Raw genomic sequence first — 21,532 nt, 5'->3', positions numbered from 1 at the left:
AATTTGAAACAACCCAAATGTCAATAAAGAGGAGAATGGATAAACATTTTGTGTTACATTAATACAATGGAATAGTAGTCAACAACTAAAAACGAAAGAACTACTGATACACACATCAACATAGATGAATTTCAAAAACATTATGCTCAGTGAAAAGAAGTCAGACACAAAGCACATTTTGCATGCTTCCATTTTTATGAAGTTTAAGAAAGCAAAATTAATCTATGGGGATAGAAATCAGAAAAGTAGGTGCGTGGAGCGGGGCAAGGGAGGAGGGGGATAGAATTAAAAAGAACATGAGAGACACTTCTAGGGTGATAGCAATGCATTATTCTTAACTGGGATATAGATTACACCAGTGTTGACATTTGTCAAAACTCATTGAACTGTATGTACACTTAAGATCTATTCAGTTTACCATATGTAATCATACCTCCAAAAAAAAAAAAAAAGTCAAGTTAAAAAAACAAAAAAATAAACCAACCGGGCAAACAGTCCTTAAATACATGAAAAAAGTTTAACTTTAGTTATAAGAGAAAAGCAAATTAAAACTATTCTAAGATACCATTTTTCACCAACCTTATTTGTGAAAATCTAAATGCTCCGTGGTACACAGTCTGTTGGCAAGGCTGTGGGGGGAACAGTCACATTCATACATCACTGGGGAAAGTGCAACACAGTACATCTATGAAGGGCAGTACCAAGTAAAGCTATATATGCACTTACCTTTTGACCCAGCAATCAAACTTCTAGGGCTCTACTCTGAAGATATACCTCCATAAATACAAAACAACATTCACATAAGGTCACTTGCAACATTATTTGAAATAGCAAAAGACTGGAAACACCACAAATGTCCATCATTAGGAGATAGTACATACACCCAACAATGGGGTAGTATGAATTGATACATAATGATTTTCAGGATATATTCAGTGAAAAAAATCAAGGTGGTGAATAACATATATAGTATGCTACCTCCTGTGTAAAAAAGAAGGGGAAATAAGACTATACACACAAATTTATTTTTGGAAAAAGAAACACAGGAAATGTGAGCTAATGAATTGAAAATCATCTATAGATGTTGGGTGGAGACAATTTGAAGCTGACAGGAATGGGAGCAAGACTTCTCTGAATGTACCTTTTAATATACTATTGCATTTTGGACCATGTAAATGTTATATATTTTGAAAACAGCTGAATCAAAAGGAAAAAACCAAACCACAAAATTGAAAATAGAAAAAAAAAAAAAAACTGTGTAATGAATTGCTAACATAACTACACAAAGAAAATTTTGACTCACTTTTGAAGACAGTATTTCTGTACATCCTTAGTGGAATATATTCTAATGACTAAAAAACTGCAGAGAATCTTAAACATCAGTAGGTTTATTGTTGGTAACGATATTGGGCATTATAATCTTGAAATTTTTATACTTATTATAGGATAAAGCAATGAATAAATATATCACTGGGAAATAAGTTCAACTTATTTCTGGGAACCAGGACTTTAAGCAAAGAAAAAGACAAATATAAAAGGTTAAGAAAAAACCCATGTTACATATGAATTGAAAATATCAATATGGACTCACTTAAAAAAAAAAACAGCTGTCTATCAAAATGACTTTGAAACAACAATACCTCAGTAACAATGCACACTTAGCACCAGATACTGGTTTCTAAACATTTTTTACACTAAATAGTGGGGTTCTTTGAAGACATGGCTGATTTCAGAGCTGAGGCAGCGAAAATACAAAGTGAGAAAGTGAGCCTGGGACACCTTATCGGGCCAGAAAGCAAAAAGTGCTGATAGACTAATGAGGGATACATCAGGACACAGGATCCAGCTTGAGACAGTTTGAGTATCAAGATATGTAATGACTGCAACTGACTGTAAAACTTTCAAAAATCCATGAGTCCAAAGTAATACTCAGAAAGAGATGAAACAGAACAGATACTCTTCTTTATAGAAGAATAAAAAAAAATTACCATCTAATAAATATATGCAGAACAATAAAGTTAGAAAATTAGAAGTCTCAATCCCCATTGTATTGATTCAGTTAAAAATCATCAATGGGTTAAAATATTAAGTAAACTGGTGTTAAGGAACAGGATACTTGCATGGTGTCAAAGTATCACCCTATACCATCTAATAAATATACGCAGAACAATAAAGTTAGAAAATTAGAAGTCTCAATCCCCAATGTATTGATTCAGTTAAAAATCAGCAATGGGTTAAAATATTAAGTAAACTGGTGTTAAGGAACAGGATACTTGCATGGTGTCAAAGTATCACCCTATACATTACTTACTTGGAAAGTGAAAAACGTACCTTTACAATGGAAATATCTTAACCAAATTTAGCATCACCAAGAGTGGGGGCAATCTGACATTACCAATCCCACATTATGTCTCCTGATGTGACACGATTATCAGGTATACAACACCCCATAAGTTAAATTATACCATGAGGAAACAATCAGACAAATACAGAATGATTCTTAAATCAATGCCATAAAAAAAGAAGGAAAGGTGGGGAGTGGATTAAAAGAGATGAGCATAAATCTTAATTGGGTGTTCGGTCTGGAGAAAACAAAAACAAAACCGGAAGGACATTTTTGGGGACAATTGAGAAAATTTGTCTTCATTTTTACAAACCACATGTTGAATATTTAGGGACAAAATGTCATTAAGTAGTCAATTTACTTTTAAATGGTTAAGCAATATTAAAAATAAAGATGTGTATAGCTATAAAGAGTGAAAGAGAAGCCAAATGTGAAAGAAGCCAGAAACATATGAATACATACAGTATATAAAGTTCAAAAATGGTGGAAGTAATCTAAGATATTAGAAGCCAGAATGATGGTTACCTTTGGGAGAAGGGGGGGTGTAGTGATAGTAGAAAGAAATAAGGGGAGTTCTGGAGTGCTGGTTAAGTGTTCAACTATTAACTGAAAGGTTGGTGGTTCGAACCCACCCAGAGGCACCTGGGAAGAAAGCCCTGGTGATCTGCTTCTGAAAGGTCGCAGCCGTGATATATAGAGTGTAGTACTACTCTGCAACACATGGGCTCACCATGATGAGTCAGAATCAACAGCAACTGATATTTTATGATTTTGGGGTGCTGGTAACACTCTCTTTATATGGTTGGTGATTACGTGGGTGTTGGCTTTGTAATAATTCATCGAACTGTACTCTTATCTGTGCACATTATATATACTTCAAAGTTTATAAAATTAAGATGATAGTGCAAATACACAACAAAAACTTAAGTATTCTATTACATGTTATGATTATTTAAATGGAAATAATTGAAGAGTTTAATTGGGAAGAAAGAGGGAGTAGAAGGTAAGAAAAAAATAAATAAGAGGGAGGGAGATGGAGACTGAAGCAAGCCTAAAATGCAAGTTTGAGAGTACTAGCATGGCATGGAATTAATCTTTCAATATGTTGACTAGCAGAACACCTACTGTTCACACACAGCTTCTCCGTGGTCTCTTACTCATAAAACTTTGAGCAGACTGAATTTATTGGGAGGGGCAGGTGAAGTCAATCTTACAGAGAAATTCTAATTCATGGACTGCAAACCCCACCTGATTTAGAAGAATGATGGTTTATGACAGGATAATTTGCAGGCTGCTCAATATCTGAAACTATCCAGGTTCTGTATACAGTAGTTGTATTTTCAAATCTTTGATATTTTCCAGTTTTTATTTTTTGCTAAAACTTTTGATGCACGACTATGTCAGTTTTCAACTTGTCCCCCAAATGCTTTCAGTACCTTAAGGAAATACTGACTCTCGATCACAGACTTGGGTACTGAACTCCATTTATCAGACATAGAATCCTTTGCATGTACAGTCATTTCTAAAGTTGCATCCAATGAGTCCATTATTTAATGAAAGAGTATGACGTTTAAATTCAGGTTTTCTAAAGATAACATTCACATCTAGTTTCACTCTGACAAGTGTATTACTCTGCCACAAAGTGAAGAAGTAAAGTTAATGCTTAAAGACAATGAACTATTTAAGTCTACAAAATTAATGTATTCACTTTCTTTTTTCTCCCCTTACTCTCTTTAATATGTGTTGTATCTGGGCATTTTGGAAGTAGGTGTGGTTCAGAGTATCATTTTTTGTTAATCATACACATCTATTTGAAGTTATTTCACACACGTACACACACGTGGTTATACTTTAAATACCTTAAGATAGTCCTTATGTCTATTAGGTATTTTCTTGTTGGTTCATATTAAAACGTGTTTAATCAATCACGTGGAAGTAAACTACATGGCACTGAATGATTTTAAAGCCATGAGAAATCTGTGGCTCTACATTTTTTTTCTGGTTGGCACACTTAAAAAATTGTATTTTGAATATGTTAAATCAGATTCCCACCTTAAACTAGATTGGCTGAGTGGCAGTTGGGCCTAGAGTTTATAAAAATGGTTATTAATAATCTTTACATTAAGAATATTCTAGTCACTCATTTTCTTGTCACACCATTTCTTGAGGTGCCATTATATGGTTTTAGGATAGGAGTAACTCAGTAGACATCACTAAAACAGAAATTCCCCTTTATCATATTATCATATTCTCTTAGTCCTCGTTTGCATTTTCACCCTGATAATTCTCTATCTTCATTTTTCAATCACAATTATTGGTCTAATTCAACCCAAACCCATGTTTTCTTCCCATTCTAAGAGTGCAGAAATCCAGAAATATGATGCCGGGAGGAGGTAAATACAAAACAAAAGCCACTGCCGTTGATTCTGAATACTACTCTCAAAATGTTTCTTCCAAACATTAAATGTTTTCCATACGTCCTGGCTTGCCCAGGACAGTCTCATTTTATGACTGCTGCCCAGACTAATTATTAAGAGTGACGTCATTTAATCTCAAAGAGATCCTGGTTTGGAATAGGGTCAGCCTAAATGATAGGTCATCTTGATCTTGTTAAAGGCACATTCAAAATGAAGTTTCTTTCAAATGTGGATGCAGAGTAAGCACTTAGCAATTCCTGTTTCTCCACACCATGGGAGGTAGAACAGCACTTGCCCTGCGGTCAGATAGCCAGAGTTGGAATACTGGCTTCACCACTTCATAGCTATGAACCTTGGGCAAGTTACATGATCTCTCTTTGCCTCACCCGTTAAGACGAGGATAAAACAATATCTAACTCAGAGAATCACTGTGAGGATTAAATAGAAGAATGTACATAGCGTACTCATCATGCTTTGGACCCGTAAAAAATCCGCCGTCCAGTCGATTCTGACTCATAGCGACCCTATAGGACAGAGTAAAACTGCCCCATACAGTTTCCTAGGCTGTAATCTTTATGGAACCAGAGCACCACATCTTCCTCTCGTGGAGCGGCTGGTGGGTTCAAATCGCTGACCTTTCACTTAGCAGCCAAACTCTTAACCACTGCACCACCAGGGCTGTATTCAGTAAATAGTAGTTATCTTTAAACCAAAAAAAAATCAAACCCAGTGCCGTCAAGTCGATTCTGACCCATAGCGGTATCTTTAGGGCACAGTAAAAAATAACGTCCCCATTTCCCTGCTCAACTGAAAACATGTCTTCCTTTCAAAAGCAAAACATCATCTGGTTGCTTCGTGGTAAGTATACAAAACTATTACTGTGTAAAGCACTCTAGTACAATGCTGCAAAGTATTCAAAATTGGTCATCTGTTTGTTATTCACCAAAAATCAAGATAATTTCATATCCAGTGCTCCTATAAAGACCTAGCCAACCCTTTCAAATTTAATAATTTTTCCCATTCATGGCCATCAGGTTGTCACGCCACTGAAGGTGCTCTGGCAAATGCCACCAACACCCAAAAACAATTCCTTTTATCCTTATTGCCAACACCCAAAACAATTTCTTTAATCCCTTATCTTTGCAGCACATCTTTTTTCCCAAAGCTCTAGCTCGTCAAACATCACCTTTGGCTGGTCTTTTTTCAGCCGTCTTCTCCCATCTCCCTTTATATGATGTTCCACCTCTCTTCATAAGACAGTTCCTGTATGATCTTGTCTCCCATGGCTTTAAGGGCCATCTCAATGGAAAGCCAGCTTTATACTTCCAGTCCAGCCACTTCTAATTCCAGGGCAATATATTCAACTGCTACTCTCTAAAACAAATTACTTAGATGCTCTACAGGTAGTTATCTTTTGCCCCCAGAACTCTTCTGTATTTTCTATCCTGGTTAAAGCACCCCTCATCACCTGAAGATTTCTTAGGTCCTGTAGACTTTACTTTTGTCTCCCAAATCTGTCCTCTTATCTCTATTCTCACAATATCCAAGGTGCAAGCCCAAATCATCTCTTCCTTGAATTTGTGTACAAGTATCCCTCTGGCAGCAATGTAGTAGACAGATGAGGTGTTAAAGGAGGCAGGAAGACTACTGCAAATTTAATGTTGTTCTTTTATTAAACATCTCACAATGGCAGAAAAGGCATGTGAGCATTGTGTCCTTCCTTCCTCTCTAGTAGTCTTAACAGCCCTCCAACCCTTTAGTCATGACGAACTACTTGAAATTCCCAAATATTCTTGCTCTGTAAGGTGTTGATGATAACCCCTGTCGGGACGCAGATCTCACAAATACATACTCGTTACTTCCTTTAGAAGGTGTTGCCTGGTATATTTACATGAATTTCTCATATTCGATGTATATGGAGGATAGAGGGCAGGGAAAAAAAAAAGTCTTTTAGAAGATGCTAAGTAAGTGTGTCAATTAAAATGAAAACACACATGGTGATAATTTAAAGATTTAATAACTAGGTTCAACATACTTCCCTCTGAGAAGCAGATACTTCACTTGACTTAAATTCATATCATGTAATCTTAAATTTTATTTGACCAATTACCAGTGTTTTAAAAGTCCTGTCAATTTACTACTTCGGAAAAGTGGCTTAAGATTTTATTTCGAAATGCAGAAGCCAATTTTTTGTTGTTGATTTAACTTAAACACTAGGTTAAGTGAGTTGAACTGCTATACTGATGGCAGCAGGTATCCTTGTTAAGAGTTCCCATTTAACTGGTGACAATGAGAAAAGAATATGGTTTAGTTTCTATTTGTATTAACATCTGCTTCTTATGTACTGTGTTGATTAGCTTCTTTATGTGTTTGCTATGATGCAAACTTGTTAAATTAAGGTACTTAGAGTGTGCCTTAACAGGACTTACCTATACAAGCATTAAATGATAAAAAAAAAAAAAAAACTTATTCTATTTTTTCCTGAAATCTGAAAAATGCAAATTATAAAGGATGTTAATGAAAAGAAAGCAGTTTACATAGAACTTCACTCCTCTAGGTGCCCTGGTGGCACAGTGGTTAAGAGTTCAGCTGCTAACCAAGAGGTCGGCGGTTTGAATCCACCAGCTGCTCCTCGGAAACAGTTGTATTCTGTCCTAAAGGATTGCTATGAGTCGGAATAGACTTGATGACGGCAGTGGGTTTGGTTTTTCACTCATCTAATTATACTTCAGAATAATGTTGATGTGTTCGCTTTCTATCCTCTATCTCCTATCCTCTATCCATTCAAAGGCTGCAAGCTTCTCAACCAGTATTACTCTTGATATATAATCCAAATATGTATTAGTGAAACACCACTACACTTAAATGCCAGATAACTTAATCTGGGCAATAAACTATCTTAAGAAAACCATAGAAGAAAATGGGTTAAGAAGCATTCAGATAGCTTTAGCATTCTTATAATCTTTGCATTCTGACGGTTGGTTTATAATTATTGTTTGCAAAAATGTTTGAGCTTTTTTATTCTCAACAACCTCTGGACAGGAGATTCTACAAGAAATCCACTTAAAAATATTAGTGGTTAAAATTCTTGGGCAGCACTTAGACAAGTACTCTTGCTCCTTAACTAAAATAGATTTGTAATTTTTTCCTCCTGAAATAATAAGAGATGAATGCAGCTAATAAATATTCAGTATTTACCAAATTAACTAATTGAACATAACATCTGCATGCTTTCAGCCTTCAAACTGTTTCTGGGAAGACAACATACTCCAAAACTATTTGAAAAAGAGTACTTGATTAATGCAATCAGCACAGTATTTCACCAGCTAGGATTATAAATTCTCTTTAGTCCTATATATATACCCACTCCTCACTAATCAACATGGTTAGGTTCCAAAGACCAGGTCGTTAAGTGAAAATCAGCATTATGCAAAAAATGGAGGATGACCACATCAGATCACAAAAATGGAGGATAACTATATCATCACATAACTGCCGAGTCACTGAGAATCATAGCTCAGCCAAGTTGACACATAACCTTAACCAGCACAGTCAGCATTACTCTTGCCTTGCACCTTGGCATTCATTACTGCCAGACATATATTGTTAATGAGCAAAATAGTTGGACAGATTTTTTACTATTGTTGTAAATGCAAAATGTTGGATGACATAGTTGCTAAGTGAGGAGTAGGTGTATTATAAAATGAAATAATATCATTAATTAGAAGTGATTTGTTAAAAAATGCTAATATAGCTTGCTAAATTGTACTAGTGATATGGGATTTGCATACCCTCCCCCCATCCTATCATACAAGCAGGAAAGCATGAGATTTCAAAACTGCCTAACTTAAAAAAATGTCTCTTAATTTATTTGCATTCTAAAATAGAGCACTTCATCCTGAACTTTTTTCCATATAAAACTCTACTAAGTGATGTACAAGATTTGTCAGCCCATAGAACATTCCCCTTAAGATCTTAAGTTCAATCACTATTTGTTTTCTACTATATACTACATTTTGGCAGCAATTGTTTATTGGTCTGTCATTGCAGTAATTGCAACTTAACAATAAACCAGTCTGACATTTTAGGTCTTGAAGATACATACCATATATATTTCTTTAAAAATAATCATACTTTTTGTAAGCAATACTTTACAGTAGACACCTCAAATATCTACCATAGGTGAAACTTAGAACGAGAAAAATTTAAGTTCTAAATCTTTATACATATATATCCAGATTTCTATATATATTATATATACATACACAAGTATATATAAAATATATATAATCAGATTTGAAAAATGAACAAAAACTGGGCACTGTACATAAAGTCTTTTTAAAACTCAAACAATAGAAAACTCTTAAACATTAAACAATTTTAATAAAAGTTTCTGTACAATGCTAAGCAGTTTTATTTACACATAGAAAATGTAAGAGGAGTAGTGTTTGAAATTACAGAACTCCTTAAAATTTCAATGGCAGGTAAATCTGGAAAAAATAACAGCATTCCATTCACAAATATTTCCAAGCAATAAATATGTATTTATAAATAGTGTAAATTTACATCAAGATTAGAAACAAAAATCACAAATCTGAAGTTTATTCCTTAGTCTATGTGCAATCCATTATCTCTGTGACTTGGCTGTTAATTTTTTTTCTTTTTAATGTTTTATTTAGGAACCAAAGCGTAACCGTCATGGTTTCAAAACAAGACAGAAAAACATAAAAGCAGTAAAAAAGTTTCTTACCTATCTTTTCACATTAAAAAAAAGCTGAACAAAGAAAGACTTAAAATTGCTAACTACCTTACAAAGAAATGACCAGCTAGGCTAGTATTTTTTTCCAAGGAAAATTCTGAAGGAGGAAAAGATAGATGAAAACCAATTCATCAGCCCAGAAATAGAGAAATATAAAAGAGGTTGTCTTCAAGTCAGTAGTCTGTATGATGTTGCCAGTTTTGTCAGATATATACAAAACATGAAAATTATTATTTTTTTTCTGAAGTACAGCTGGATCAGCTTTCTGAGAGTCCTGGAGTAGGAGTGGTGCTCTCCCCTGTCCAGTTGGTTGACACTCCGCACTTGGAAGGTTGCATAGACGCAGTTTTCAGTCAGCAGCCTTACGAGATAGCTACAAAAACCAGTGGTGCAGAACTGGGTTATTTCCTGAATAGCAGAAAAGGTCTCATTTAATGTCCATGGAACAATATCAAGATGAGGAGGATGGTAATGGAGGAGCCTGAAAATAAAGTATGGTATGTTAATTATATTGGTACACAAATTGTTAATACTGTTTTCTAGCTCATGGTGAAAACCTTGGTGGTGCAGTGGTTAAGAATTTGGCTGCTAACCAAAAGGTTGGCATTTCAAATCCACCAGGCGTTCCTTGGAAACCCTATGGGGCAGATCTACTCTGTCCTATAGGGTCGCTATGAGTTGGAATCAACTTGATGGCAACGGGTTTGGTTTTTTTTTTTTTTAGCTCATGGCTACAAAGCAACACAGAGTCTGCTTATGAAGTTAGGGGAAATAATCACTCTCAAGAAAGTTTAATGGCCTGTTACACAATGAAAAGTACAACCCACCTTATGGTCTCCCACCTGGTCAATTTTCCTAAGAGTCTGGGACCATTACCCTACTCAGTATACCCGTTTTTCCATACTTCTTCACCGATTAGTCAAAAACTCTAGGAACATTATTAGCTTGACCATTTCTTTAGATTGCTTAAAGAAAAAGGCTAGTAGATTAACAAATAAATTACAATTTCATTAGTGACTAGCTTCAGAACCTATCTCAGCTAGATTGTATGTTTTGTTTAACATACTCTACAAAATTTTCTTCTTCGAGCAACTTGAGGATCATCCAAGTGAAAATACAATGAACTAAATTTCAGAAATTCAGTTTTCGATCACCTATGTGTGAGAGAGAAAAGTATTGGAGAAAATCAACGATTCATAAATTTTGTGTGTTTCTCTTCCTAAAGCAATTGATCTGCTAGAGTAAAATGCTTGTTACTAAGCATCTGTTGTTTGAAATTGAAAGCTACACATAATTTATAAGTATACTTGAACTTCATAAGATAACACACTAGGAAGTTAAGCTCCATCAAATATTCCCATGAGTTTAATACTTCTGGCAAGGACAAAATTTTAAATAAATGCAATTAGCTCTAAAAGGAGTAGTATATTTAAAAGCACACATATTGATTTATTTTTTGATCGTCCCCATAAACCAAAACCTATTGCTGTCCAGTCAATTCTGACTCATAGTGACTCTAGAAGGACAAAGTAGAACTGACCCGAAGGGTTTCCAAGGCTGTAATATTTACAGAAGCTGACTGCCACATCTTTCTCCCAGAGTGGCTGGTGGGTTTGAACCACTGACGTTTTGGTTAAGAGCCGAGCATTTTAACCACTGCACCACAAAGGCTCCTTAATCATCCCTATAGTGGGCATTAATAACCTATGTGTGCAAACATTTTATCAACTGGGATCAAATAACATTAAGGACACGATGGTGTTCTAAAAGCATACAAAGATTTTTGAATGTGATTATTGTGGTATTATTTAGGCTGGTCTCACCAAGGAAGAAAAATGAAAATGACATATGCCAACTGCATATGAATAAACTCCTTGCAAGTAGGGGTGGGAGGAAGGAGGAGAATGAGATGAATATCTTCTAATGTACTATCTAATGAGCCAAAGGAAAATTTAAATATCTCATTACCTCCTACTTATCAGGTGGCAGAGGAAACACGGCTGCTTTACAACCCAGCTACCTATGTACTCACATGTTTATTTTACTTACTAATGTAAATTGGTCATAGACTTGCATCAGGTCCTCCATTTTGTACTGTTCTAGCACCACAAAATTTTCCAGGTTTCCACTTGTTTTTCGTGCACAATCTTGGCAATGCACTATGTAAGTCTTTCGAGAATTGCTCTCATTAGTGACAAAAAGCAGATCAAAAACCTCCACCTATTTTATACAAGAGAAAAACATTCAGTAGAGACAGTGGTATTTATTGTATTGTTTTAATATAATTATAGAATTCTACTTTACATGGAATTGTGGACATTGATCTCTGGTTAACAGTAGGTACTAACAAAAACCCACAGTTGTATTTGACAGTCTTTAACAGACCAAGCTTATCTTGTACCATACATACCCAAAGACATGGGTATGGGTGATAACGTATATTTAGGGGAATGACCTAAGGGAATGACATACTCATTCCAAGCACTGGGGAAAGTCTAATTCAAAAGCTCGATAAAGCTCAGCCAATTTTCGTTATTTTATTTTCCTTTTACTTCTCTACAATAGCAGTCAACAAAAGGTACTATATCATGGATTGAATTATGTCCCCCCAAAAATGTGTATATCGACTTGGTTAGGCCACGATTCCCAGTATTCTGTGATTGTTCTCCATTTTGTGATTGTAATTTTACGTTAAAGAAGATTAGGGTGGGATTTTAATACCCTTACCAGGTCACATCCCTGATCTAATGTAAAGTGATTTTCCCTGGGGTGTGGCCTGCCACCACCTTTTCTCTCTCAAGAGATAAAAGGCAAGTGAAGCAAGAAGAGAGGTGGGGACCTCATACCACCAAGAAAGCAGCACCAGGAGCAGAGCTCATCCTCTGGACCTGAGTTTCCTGCACTGAGATGCTCCCAGACCAAGGGAACACTGATGACAAGGACCTTCCTCCAGAGCTGACAGAGAAAGAAAGCCTTCCCCTGGAGCCAGTGCCCTGAATTCAGACTTCTAGCCTACTGTACTGTGAGACAATAAATTTCTCTTTGTTAAAGCCATCCACTTGTGGTATTTCTGTTATAGCAGCACTACATAACCAAGACATACTCTGTATGGATGTTTGTCTTCCCTCACAGATCCTCAGAGATGGAGACTCTTAGTGCTTAATGGTTAGCCAAGCCTCCAAGCACACTTGTTGAATGAATATAATCGGATTAATTTACAGATCAGGAAACTGTCAGGTAAGTGACAGTAAGTGTTCAGTTATAAGCCTCATGTGTTAAAGATTACGAGTACAAACAAAAAAGTGTACTCATGAGCACTGTGTGGTTTTAGAAATTATAACTATTTTATACAGAAGACTGGTAAGTTGCTCATGAAAAGGTTTACATACAAAAAGAAACAATCTTTGATGGTTAAGATGGAGGGGAGGGGTGGCAGTGGAACAACACTTAATAGACAATAGATAAACAGTAACTTTGGTGAAGGGTAAGACAGTTCACAATACTGGGGAACCCAGCACAACCTGTACAAGGCAATGCCATGGTAGCTCCATAGACATATCCAAACTCCCTGAGGGACTGGACTGCTGGGCTGAGGGCTATGGGGACCGGGTCTCAGGGAACATCTAGCTCAATTGGCATAACAGAGTTTATAAAGAAAATGTTCTACATTCTACTTTGGTGAGTAGCGTCTGGGGTCTTAAATCCTATGAGCAGCCATCTAGGGTACTCCACTGGTCTCAACCCTTCGGGAGAAAGGAAGAATGAAGAAAACTAAAGATGCACGGGAAAGATTAGTCCAAAGGACTAATGGACCTTATCTACCATGGCCTCCACCAGACTGAGTCCAGTACAACGAGATGGTGCCCGGCTAGCACCACTGACCGTTCTGATCGGGATTACAATAGAGGGTCCCAGACAGAGCTGGAGAAAAATGTAGAACAAACTTCTAACTCAGAAAGAAAGACCAGACTTGCTGGCCTGACAGAGACTGTAGAAACCCTGAGAATATGGCCCCCAGACACCCTTTCAGCTCAGTGATGAGGTCACTCCTGAGGTTCACCCTTCAGCCAAAGACTGAACAGGCCCATGGAACAAAACAAGACTAAAGGGGCACACCAGCCCTGGGGCAGGGACTGGAAGGTAGGAGGGAACAGAAAGGCTGGTAATAGGGAACCCAGGGTTGAAAAGGGAGTGTTACCATGTTGTGGGCTTGTTAACCAATGTCATAGAACAATCAATGTGTGTACTAACTGTTTGATGAGAAACTAGTTTGTTCCATAAATCTTCATTTAAAGCTCAATTTAAAAAAAGGACTGATGAGTTGCTATGGTTCAGGCAGAATAAAGAATAACATGGTGGGATAGGTGTTCATTCTCAAATACTGGAAAAGCTTATACATTCATTTTTTTGAGGTATGATGCACCTTACTGGAATATCTGATCTTTTTTTTTTTTTTCCTAGTTACTTTCTTTATATATCTGATCTCCTGGTGACTTTCTTTGGTCAGGTTATAACCCAAACGAAACCAAACCCACTGCCGTTGAGTCGATTCTGACTCATAGCGACCCTATAGGACAGCGTAGAACTGCCCCCCAGAGTTTCCAAGGAGCGCCTGGCAGATTCAAACTGCCGACCTTTTTTGGTTAGCAGCCGTAGCACTTAACCACTACGCCACCAGGGTTTCTAAACATTAAAATAACCAGTGGATTCAATCATTTAAAATAAAAGTTAACCTCAGAATTACAGAACTTCTAGGTTTGGAATAGATCATCAATATCCCTGTCCTTGGCTTATGCTTATAATTTTTGCAATGACAGAAAACTCATGACCTCATGTCATCTTTGAACAGTTATGTTAATTAAAATCCCAGAGTTCACCATGTTTTCCATTACTATCCATGGGCAGCAACATGAGCTGATCTGAGCTGGAAAACACATGAGCACTCTTCCGCTTGACCCTCACTTCTGCCATTTAATGAGTTGTTTTATTGGTTTCACCTTCTAAGCATATTGGTTTTTACCTTCTAAGCAATTCTCTCCTTTAATATTTCCACTGCTAGGCTCTAGTCCAGGCCTTAAGGTAATAGCTCTCACTTAGATCACTGCAATAACTTTCTATCTATCTCCATCCTCTCCAACTACCTTTCTCTCTGAAACACATATCTAAATTTATTCCCTTGTTCAAAAACTTTTGATGGCTTCAAAGACCACAAAATAAATATCAAATTCCTTAAAACCATTCAAGATGCTTTACAAACTACCTACCACCTAGACTTACAAAGAGAATTTACATAGTCTGTGTTCCAGCCAGAAACCCTGGGTGTAGTGGTCAAGTGCTACAGCTGCTAACCAAAGGGTCAGCAGTTTGAATCCACCAGGTGCTCCTTGGAAACTCTATGCGGCAGTTCTACTCTGTCCTATAGGGTCACTATGAGATCCAGCCACATTGGACTACTGACCCTTTTCTGAATAAAACATTCCCTATCCCCACCCTCATGCTGTTCCTATGGCCCACAGTGACATTTTATCTCCATTTCTTCCCATTTTTTGGTTTGTTCAAATCAAATTCATCCTTCAAGGATGGACTCAAATGTTAATACTTTAGTGAACTCTTAAGCCAATACTGGAAGAGAAATTTAGGTCATATACATTGCAATTACTTGTTTATACAGCTTTTCTCTGAAAAGAACCTAAGTTCTTTCAGAGCAGGCATCACATCATCTTTGTTCCTGGCACCTCTTGAAAGCTTCGACCGACCACAGGAGAACACTGACAAAACGTATTGTAAATTGAACCAGAGAGGCCTTAATGTTGATCTACCTTGGAGCTATACCGGACATCTAGTTTACTGAAATCTGTGTATGTCTGGGCTGTCCCCAGTTTAAAATCTCAGACTGAACTTCTTGATGATTACCATCTGTTAAAGATCTACTAGATGAATGACTCTGTAGTAGATATTTTTAAGGTTAATTCACAGTTAGTGAAATACTGTATCATCAGGTTAAATTTTAATAGCTAAGTAACAAAAAAATAACAAAATTGAAAACAGTGTCAATTTCAGTAAAGTGCTTTGGTTTCTCGTTAGTTATTTTAAAAATTTACTTAAAAAATAGGTAAATTAAAAAAATAAAAACTGGGTAAGAGGTTTTATAAAACAACTGTAGATAAGAAGAACAGATACTTACCTCACAAATGCTACAATAATGAGCTGGTTCTTCCTTTGCCCGCCCATGCCATATAATCTCTTTTCCTGCGGCAATGAGAGCTTCTCTCAATGTCTGACATTGCTTCAGAGTTCTCAGAAGACAATATCTATTGCGGGGGAAAAATTGTTTATGACCAGCAACTGAATATTGAGTATTTTTAGCATAAGAGATACACCAATTAGAAATAATACCAAGAGACTCGGTTCTAATGTCTATCACTTAATTTTTCTTAGATATTCTCAGATTTAAAAAAAATAAGGTAATGCTCAGCAGGTCTGATGATGACAATATTAAATTATTTAAAGTTGAGAATAGTTGATATCTGAATATAAAAATATAATATTAACATTAAAAAACTGACCCCTTGTTTAAATGTAAGTTGCTAATTTTGGCTCTTATTTGGGCAAGTCAATTAACCTCTTTGAGAATCAATTTCCTCATCCCTGAAATAAGGGGTCTGAATTACAGTTTTGAACGCTTATTGATTCTAGCAAGGAAGCAAGGCACATATTATTTGTATCAACACTACCTAGACACTCACAAACAGCATCATCTGTATAGTTGCTTTTGAAACTTTGAGTCCATAAGCAGAAAACCATTCATGGAGTTAGTCTGTTACTAAAAGAACAGTTGTTGCCGAGTTGATTCCAACTCATGGTGACCTCATGTGTGTCACAGTAGAACTATGCTCCATAGGGTTTTCAGTGGCTGATTTTTTGGAAGTAGATTGCCAGGCCTTTCTTCCCAGGCACCTCTGGGTGGAATGGAAACTCTAACCTTTCGGTTAGCGGCTGAGCATGTTAACTGTTTGTACCACCCAGGGACTGCTACCACAGGATACAAAACTGGTTTAATTACAGTGCTAAAGAAGAAAAAGACATTTATTTCCTCAATTTTAACTTAATATAGTGGAATCTGTCATTTATATTAACACAACTGAACTTTTCTTGTGCTAATACCTTTTCTAAAGTCATAGTTATGCTAACAACATAGTGAATTTTCAAAATTTGTGCTTGTTTTCCTACAGTTTGCTGTCATTACTCAGAATTGTCTGCTAAATTCTCTTACTCTCCTGTGAATCTTAGTGGCTCAGGTTCTCCATTTGAACAAAGAGGTTGAACTAGATGATCTCTAAGGCACTTTTCAGCTCTAAAATTCGGAGACCATGAAAATACCCTAAAGAAAAGGAAATGGGTTTAGCAACTGAGTGTTATTCATGTTGTCTTGTCTACTTAAACTGCCTAGGACAACTAAAATTAAAGGTATGATAACAGCATACTTACTTTCTCTTAATTTATATTTTCTTGCTATTTGTTTAAGTTACTAGGTTAAAATATTGTTATTTACAGAACCTATATAAGTTAAGTTCAGGTGGGGAGAGGGAATAATTAAAAATATACTCGAAACCTGTTAAGTAAAGATAAAACAGTATTAACTTTAAGGCAAATTTCTTAATATCATATTCAAAGGATTTCACGCTATTTAGCTTCAGCAATTCTTGCATGTTTAACTTATTTAGAAACAAAACATAATGCTTTAGGCTGTGGCTGGATGTCAAAGCTAGGATAGCTGCTGTATCTCTGTATATGTGTGTGTGTGTGTTTGGGAAGGGTATGGGGAGGTGGCAAGTAAAAATTAAGTTCGTGGCAAAAAGAGGGAGAACGTAATGCAGACTATGCGCCTAGAGCTTTTGAGCAGCACCCGCTCCTTTCTCCCTCCCCATGTCCCATACAATTCACCTCTGGGGGGACATATTTTACTGAACAAGTGTTCCAAGTAGGACTTCAAAAAAAAAAACAATTCTTTAAAAAAAGTGAAAGGACAAGCTACTGACTGGGAAAATACCTTGGAAACCACATATCTGATAAGAATCTAGTAACAAAAACGTCGACAATGACTCCCCCCTCCCCCAAAAACCTCAATTATAAAATGGGCAAAGGACTTGAAGAGGCATTTCACGAAAGAGGACATTCGAATGGCCACTGAACACATGAAAAGATGCTTAACGTTATTAGCCACCAGCTAGATGCAAAGCAAAACCACAATGAGAAACCATTTCACTCCCACTAGGATGGATAAGATATAAAAAGAAAACGGGGGAAAAAAACCCAGAAAATAACAAATGTTGGCGAGGATGTGGGGAAATTGGAACCCCTATCCATTGCAATTGGAATGCAAAATGGTACAGCTGTTGTGGAAAACAATGTGGAAGTTCCTCAAAAAAACTAAAAATAGAACTACTACATGACCCAGCAATTTCACTCTTAGGTATATACCCAAAAAACTTGAAAACAGAGACTCAAACAGATACTTGTATACCAATGTTCACTGTAGCATTATTCACAACAGCCAAAAGGTGGAGACAACCTAAATAACCATCAACAGATGAATAGGTAAACAAAATGTGGTACATACATACAGTGGACTACTACTCAGCCAGCATGAGAAATGAAATATGGATGGAGCTTGAAGACATTATGATGAGTGAAATAAGTCAAATATTGTATGACCTCACTTGTATAAAAATAGAACAGGCAAACGTATAGAGATCAATGTTTATTAATGGTTACCAGGGATGAGACAGAGGAAGGAAGGGAAGATTATGGAGTACTGAGTTTTGGTTTATGGTGATGGAAAAATCACATTGATTAAGGGTAGAGTTAGACAGCCAGCTAATGTAATTACTGTCACTAAGTCGTATACCCATAAAGAGTTGAACTGGCAAGTTGTGTGATACATATATTTACTACAACAACCAAAAAAAAAAAAAAAAGAGTAGCCGCTCAGGCTGCTTATGTATGTACAGCCAAACACCTCATGGGATTTTGTTCCTTAGTTCAGACATTTAAGGTCATGGTTTCATGGGACATCCCAGTTAACTGGCCTAATTAACATGTTTGGTGCTTCTGTTCTACCTCCTAGTTAGCTAGTGCCTGGGGTCTTAAAAGTTTACAAGTGGCCATCCAAGGTAAAACTATTGGTTTCTATTTGACTGGAGCAACAGAGGAAGGAGAGTCAGGAACAGGAGGAGGATATGGACTGTGTGACTAATTGCCTCCATGAACAACTGCCTCCTTTGCCATGGAACCAGAAGAACTGGATGGTGTCTGGCTACCATTATCAAGCACTTTGATCAAAGAGTCTATAGAAGAATCCTGATCAAAAGGGAGAAAATGCAGAACAGAATTTCAAATTCTCACAGAATCTGCATTTCCTAGAGCCATGGAGGCTGGTTGAACCCCTGAAACTATTTGTCCTGAGATAATCTTTAAACCAAAAATATCCCCTTAAGTCTTCTTAAAACCAAACAAACAAACAAACAAAAAACCCCAAACCCATTGCCATCAAGTCAATTCCAGCTCATAGTGACCCTATAGGATTGAGCAGAACTGTCCCATAGGGTTTCCAAGGCTGTAATCTTTACAGAAGCAGACTGCCACATCTTTCTCCTGCAGAGAGGCTGGTGGGTTTGAACCACTGACCATTCAGTTAGCAGCCAAGCACTTTAACCACTGCACCAGCAGGGCTCAAAACCAAACAATACTTTAGCTTAACAAGTAAAGAATGTCTTTCTTGAGTACTGTGCTCTACTGGTTTTTTTGTGCTCTTTTAAGATCTATCTATGTGGGATCAAATTGGCAACAGCAACTCGAAAGATTAGACGGGGAACTTAGGGGGCAATGAGTTTATGTTAATGGAAAAGGAACAACTTGGAAAAAGTAGGTTGAGAATGGTTGCACAACTGGAAGAATGTAATTAATGTCACCGTACATACATAAATTGTTGAATTGGTATATGTTCTGTTGTGTATATTCTCAACAAAAATAAAATAAATTATACATATATATATATATATATATATATATATATAAAATAATGTTTCTTTCACAGGAAAATAATGCCTAAAACTCTGCAGATACCTTTGGAATATTTACAAACTCAACTATATTCTTATGTGGGAAAACAAACAAACAACAAAAATAGTAAAACATAAAAGAGTAACAAGAGCTTACATTCATGAGGGCATAGTACCAAGCAGAAGGCATGGTATCATCAGGTAGTTCACATACATTACGTCATTAGGCTTCCAACAATCCTGTGCAGGAGGCACTATTATGTCTGTTTTACAAACGAGATAACTGGAGCTCAGAGAAGCTGAATTTGCCTCATATCATAAAGCTATTTAAGTGGTTAAACTAGGGGCTGTTGGAAGCAGAAAATCTCAAACTTCCCCTCACTATCTTACACTGTACTCTCTTCTTTCTGGCCTCTTTCCACATCTTATTCTTACTCACTCCCCCGCCCCCCTTCTCTTTTAAAGATGAGATTCTTGGAGCTCAGTCAATACCTTTTTTTTTCAAACACTGAGCGCTGCTTCTGTGGATTATTTTACTCTTTACTCAGCAAATGAACTTTTATCTTCAGTGCTACAGACTACTTTGGTAGCTAGATTATAGTTTATAATTTATGTTTAGTTTCATTCTTTCATCTAGAAAAAGGCAATATATTTTCTGCAAATAATGGGCTGGAGCTAAGGTTGCTAAGCCATGAATCGGGGTTCCAGAATTTTTATTTTTTGAGGTGCTCGAATCTTAAAAAATTGACAGCTTTATTAATGTCTGACAATGAATAACAAAATCATGGTTTCTTCCTTGCCTTTGTACTTTTTCTTTCCTTAATTTTGAAAATTTCTGTTCCTTCCCATTTTCAAAAGGTAGAAGTTGGAGTAGAAAGAGAATTTAGAAAGACAAAGGCTTTTAAGGATCTGATTCAATCAAAGGGCAGGGAAAAATACATAAAAAGTAAAGATTTTGTTTTGCTTTGATGAACCCCAGACTTTTATTTTACATGAAGACAACTTTTGAGTGTATTGGAGAAGTAAAAAATAGAAGTCAAACAAACCCGGGGTTGTCATTTCTTTACAATTTTAGTTTTGTTGAATTTTTGTTTAAGTTTACAGCAATTAAGAATTCAATTTGTTAAAAACATAAAAGAAGTAAAAACACAGAAGGTGGAAAATGCTGTTTTTCACAGTTGCATTTTAGGAACAGGGTCAGAAATGATTTCAGGAACTAGAGAAGGAAGGAATTCTTTGACTTTTAAGGGTCAGTTTTGGTTTCAGTACTTGTTTTTAGTTGTTTGGACATAAAATACATGAAAAAAGTAGGTCATAAAGACAGCTCTCAGCCTGGAAGAAAACTACAAGGGAGAAGCCGATTGAAGGCTTGGTATATTTTGAGGTTGCACAGTAAAATCTAATCCAACTAAAAACCCACTGGCAAAGATGAAGCCTAATGAGGGATGGGATTGTAGAAAATGACTTCATACAAAGGATAGAATAAAAATACATGTGGAATATTAGAAAAAGAAAACTGAAGACAATAATAGTACAAATAATTGTGAGCCTTACTTGTTAGGTGCCATCAAGTTGGTTCCAACTCACAGCCACCCTATGTACAACTGAATGAAACACTGCCCAGTCCTGCTCCATCCTCACAATCATTGCTAGCTTGAGCCCACTGTGCAAGCTATGTCAATCCATCTTGCTGAGGGTCTTTTGCTGACCCTCTATTTTACCAAGCATGATGTCCTTCTCCGGGGCCTGGTCCCTCCTGATAACATGTCCAAAGTATGTGAGATGAAGTCTTGCCATCCTCACTTCTAAGGAGCATTTTGGCTGTACTCCTTCCAAGAGAGATTTGTTCATTCTTCTAGTAGTTCATGGTATATTCAATATTCTTTGTCAACACCATAATTCAAAGGCATCAGTTTTTCTTTGGCCTTCCTTATTCATTGTTCAGCTTTTG

The 21,532-nt window shown here is 36.5% G+C and overlaps 1 protein-coding gene across 28 annotated transcripts in view; it reads right to left on the bottom strand.

Annotated features, from left to right (window-relative positions):
* Positions 1–1,257: 1,257 nt before the first annotated feature.
* Positions 1,258–21,532, bottom strand: part of KDM6A (lysine demethylase 6A) — a 288,116-nt gene continuing 267,841 nt past the window's right edge. For 5 of the 28 annotated variants that reach the window (XM_064278175.1, XM_064278178.1, XM_023557929.2 and 2 more), the window contains 4 exons: positions 16,794–16,901; positions 15,705–15,831; positions 11,570–11,740; positions 1,264–10,001 (listed from right to left, as the gene is read on the bottom strand). In XM_064278175.1, the coding sequence (XP_064134245.1) occupies positions 9,972–10,001; positions 11,570–11,740; positions 15,705–15,831; positions 16,794–16,901 (436 nt within the window). In that variant the 3' untranslated portion in view covers positions 1,264–9,971. Of the gene's footprint in view, positions 10,002–11,569; positions 11,741–15,704; positions 15,832–16,793; positions 16,902–21,532 lie in introns of all 28 variants that reach the window. The other 23 variants (XM_023557926.2, XM_064278176.1, XM_023557928.2 and 20 more) reach the window with 11 other exon arrangements.

Source organism: Loxodonta africana, chromosome X (assembly GCF_030014295.1).
Source record: "Loxodonta africana isolate mLoxAfr1 chromosome X, mLoxAfr1.hap2, whole genome shotgun sequence".
Taxonomy (NCBI): Eukaryota; Metazoa; Chordata; class Mammalia; order Proboscidea; family Elephantidae; genus Loxodonta; species Loxodonta africana.
Note: the sequence above shows the minus strand (reverse complement) of the source record. Positions and strands in the feature narration are given on the sequence as shown.